We start from the raw sequence: 4,041 nt of genomic DNA on the forward strand, positions 1-4,041 counted from the left end.
TTATTTATTTATTTACTGTATTACCAGCCTTTATGATGATTATCCCAATTAAATAATTATGTGCTGCAACTCTGCTCTATACTTCAGAAACAATAAATACATAAACATCTGGTATATAGTGTAGCTTATTATGCATGAAAGCTATTTAAACACTATTTTAAAGACAACACATAAGTAACAAGCAAAAACTGATGACTTTGTAGTTGGAATTTAATTACATCCATATATTGACTTTCTGAGAAGCATAACTTTAAAACACTTTATTTTATATATATATATATATATATATATATATATATATATATATATATATATATATATATATATATATATCAGTGTTTGTGTAAAATGAATATTGTGCCACAAAAATGATTGTCCAAAACAGCATTTAAACTTCAAACAATGATAAAAACAACAAAACTTAATTTGACCATTTCTGAAATAATGGAAACTTTTCATTTTAGCTCCAGTGATACAAAAATATTTGCTTCTTAAAAATGTGATGCAGCATTTGTCCTGAAATGTCTTTCGATTCTGATAAAAAAATTAAAAAAAAACAGTGGTCCCAGAAAAAGCCAGTGATTTACAAAATGATACATCTCTGGAAACTTATAGATAATTTTACTTAGATTATTTTGTTTATCATAGTCAGTCCACAGCTTAAAAGCATAACCTCAGACTACATAAAAAAAACATGGACCAGAGGATAACTTTAAGCTCTACTGGGTCTAATGAAAGGACCAGCTGGAGTTTCACGAGAGAGGGATGAAGAGGGCAGGGAAAGGCAAAGGAAAGGATAAACAACAGGGTGTGTTTCGGATTTGGTTTGTGTTGATGGTGACTTTTACATGCTGTGTGAATACCAAATGCTGCTCATCTTGACCTACCACCGTCTGTTACAACGGCCAAAATCTGACGTACCTGTTCTTGGCCAAGTATGAGAGTTCCTCCCGGTCGGATGCTGTGACGGGTTGCCAGGTCACTTCCTTCAAGCTTTAGTTTGCCCCCTAAGTAGGCATGCCACGTTCCAGCTCTCCGGTTCCAGCTCACACACATATGCTGCCATCTGCCCACTGTTAAGTTCAGAGGTAACGGCGCCACCTACAGGATGGGGGATCAAAAAATATTCAAATTACAATCCAAAGACTGATCCTGAGATCCATGTGCTTGGATAAGAGCAGCCTGCACTTTAGAAAGAAAGCCTGGCAGATTATTTTGCTGTCCACTATTACAACTAGAACACGAGCAGAACAATTCAATCACTTTAGCAGACAGTAACAGCAGTCAGAGGTCAAACTAAGCATCTGTTCATCTTTTGCTAAAAACATCCCTTAAAAATCCAAATAGAATGTATCCTAAAAATTCACTTTTCCTTTTAAAGACTGATCACACCATGGACTATAACTATAATATCTATAGAGGTTTATTAATCCACACCACAGAGGACGATTTTGGAGTGATGAATGATAAAAACATTGACAGCCATTCAGAATACACCCAATTTTACAGTGCTCAAATTTTAAGCAACATACAACTTACTGGCAGCGTTAAACAGTTAACAGCTGCTAACATTACCGTCCGCTGGTGTGGATGCTTATTGTTCTTGGGCCTTTAAGCTCAATATTATGGGTCTAATTCCAATGTGCTGCTTTACCATTTTTTTTCTATGTACGAATCAAGCTTGTTAATGGATTCCTTTGAATTCCTTTGCCAAATACAGACAGTACACCATAATCAAATAAAGAATTTACAGTATAGAGATTCAACAGTGCCACAACACTGCATCTATAGCTCGACCAGTTCAGTATGACTGCGTTTGGTTCCTGAGGATATTCGATAAGTACATTAACTTAGTTGTTGAAACAGTGCAACCAATGTAGTCCGTATCTTGAGTGAATGGCTCTTATGAGCCCATTCGTTTTAGTGCAAATAAAACAAAAAGGAACAGCACAACCAGTGCAGTCCAGCACTCAAACAAATAGTCTCTTATGAGCCGGTTCTTTTTAATGTATCTAACACAAACAGCACAACCAGTATTGTCCAATTCCTGAAGAAATCATGAGTCAGTTCTTTTTAGTGTATAAGAAACATTCACAATCAGTGACAGAGACCGATTCCTGAACGAATGACACTTATGAGCCGATTCTTTTTAGAGAATCAGACACATGCAGCACATCACTGAAGTGCAATTCTTGAACGAATAGTTCCAATTAATCAGTTATTTTAGTATCAGACACTTAAAACTTAAGACTTAAGAATTAAGAAACACATGACAGCAGTATTTTGTAGTGATAAAACGAAACATTCAAATTATTGAATGTTATTATGTGAACTGTAACATTACTTTAATCAAAATATTTATTCATTACAAGTATTAAGTCAATTGTTAAGATGAATCAGAATCATTCATGTCTTCACAATTCCTGTCCCTGTCCAACACATTTGATTTTGTGATGCTCTACCTCATTATTAATGATGAGCTCAATGGGTCCATGAACCAACTGCTGAAGCACAAATTCGTGGCTCTGGTCAGAAACAGCATAAGAAGCTACTGTTCCCAAGATGCTCTTTGCAGGTTTGATCCACATGCAGGCAGTCAGAGTGTGGAGGGCTGGGATTTCCTGCTTTACAGTGGCATACATGGAAGTGCTGCGTACAGGGAACGAGAGCCTGTAACCCTCTGGAAACTTGTTCTCAGAGAGACCTGAGAGAATAATGTGAGAAACAGAAGGAAAGAGAAGCAAAGAGAGAATGAATGACAAAAAAATTGATTAATTAAACCTAAGCACAGAGAAGGCAACACTGCATAAGACTCAAAAAGCATGTTCCAGGTTCAATAAAAGTTAAGCTCCAAGGACAGCATCTCTGACCTGCTGTCGATTACCACAGAAATCATTTTGACTTATTGTAAAACCAAACAAAAATGTGATAAAAGTATTCCACAGGATTTACAGTGAAAATGCATAACTAAATTGATCTTCTAGTACCACTTCTAAAAGAATGATTTGACAACAGCTCAAATAGTAAACATTTACAGAACAACAAAAATATAAGCTCCTTGTAAAGCATAGAGCTTAACTTGTTTTGAACTCTGAATTATTATAATTCATTTATATTACGCATTCCTTTGTCCATCCACAGAATGAAAATTCTCTCATCATTTACTTAGTCTCATGTTGTTTCAAAACTGTAAAGAAGGTATTTTGGAGAATGCTATGATCGAAACCACAATGGAGCCCACTGACTTCCATTGTACAGACCAAAGATAAATAAATAAAACGCTGCAGCATACACTCGACACTCAAAATATCTTCTTTTATATTCTACAGGAGAAGAAAAAGAAAGTCATACAGTTTTGTAACAGAACAAAATGACTAATGTAAACGTAAAACATGTGCATGAGTAAACACTGACACAATTGTCGTTTTTGGTTGAACTATATCCCTTTAAGAAGCTTTTGGTAAAACAGGTGTTTTTAATCAATATTTCTTCCAGCCGTAAACCCGACCTCTACCTCACCTTTCTCCAGGCTGCTTATCCGCTGGTGTACAGTGTCCAGTCCGTAGTCAATATGCTCTTGATGTTTCTGTGTCTCTTTCTGCAGCGCTTTCCTCTCTTCCTCCAGCAGTTTTATCTTTCTCTTCAGTTCTCCTTCCAGATCCTCCATTCGTCTCTGCGCAGCTGCCATTGGCATACGAGCAGCACCTGCTGCTTTCTTTGAGCTTGTGTCTGTGTGATTGAACGCTGGTGGTGCCATTTCAGACTGTAAACAAGACAGTGACCATACGACATTTAACTTTAATGTAAAGTAGCCTAAGTATTTTATGACTATTTGATGTTCTTGTCCTGTGCATAGTGACATAACAACCACACAAATGAATGGTTTATAGGCTATAGATAAACATAAGGCTGAATGTCATCATTTACTCACCCTCAAGTTGTTCCTGTATAATTTTTTTCCTCTGCTAAACACAAAAGAAGAAGCCTTGAAAAATATAGAGTTTCCGGTCTCAATTGACTTCCATTGTATTTTTTTTTTTT

At 36.2% G+C, this 4,041-nt stretch overlaps 1 protein-coding gene across 1 annotated transcript in view; it reads right to left on the reverse strand.

Moving 5' to 3' along the window:
* Nucleotides 1-4,041, reverse strand: part of LOC107585068 (neuronal pentraxin receptor-like) — a 25,457-nt gene that overhangs the window by 19,130 nt on the left and 2,286 nt on the right. Inside the window, exons 2-4 of the mRNA XM_016271925.1 lie at nt 3,520-3,763; nt 2,463-2,704; nt 922-1,101 (exon numbers count right to left, since the gene is read on the reverse strand). Coding sequence (XP_016127411.1) covers nt 922-1,101; nt 2,463-2,704; nt 3,520-3,763 — 666 coding nt within the window. The remainder of the gene's footprint in view (nt 1-921; nt 1,102-2,462; nt 2,705-3,519; nt 3,764-4,041) is intronic.

The sequence above is a fragment of the Sinocyclocheilus grahami genome, unplaced genomic scaffold, assembly GCF_001515645.1.
Source record: "Sinocyclocheilus grahami isolate Dianchi unplaced genomic scaffold, SAMN03320097.WGS_v1.1 scaffold66.1, whole genome shotgun sequence".
In the NCBI taxonomy this organism is placed as follows: Eukaryota; Metazoa; Chordata; class Actinopteri; order Cypriniformes; family Cyprinidae; genus Sinocyclocheilus; species Sinocyclocheilus grahami.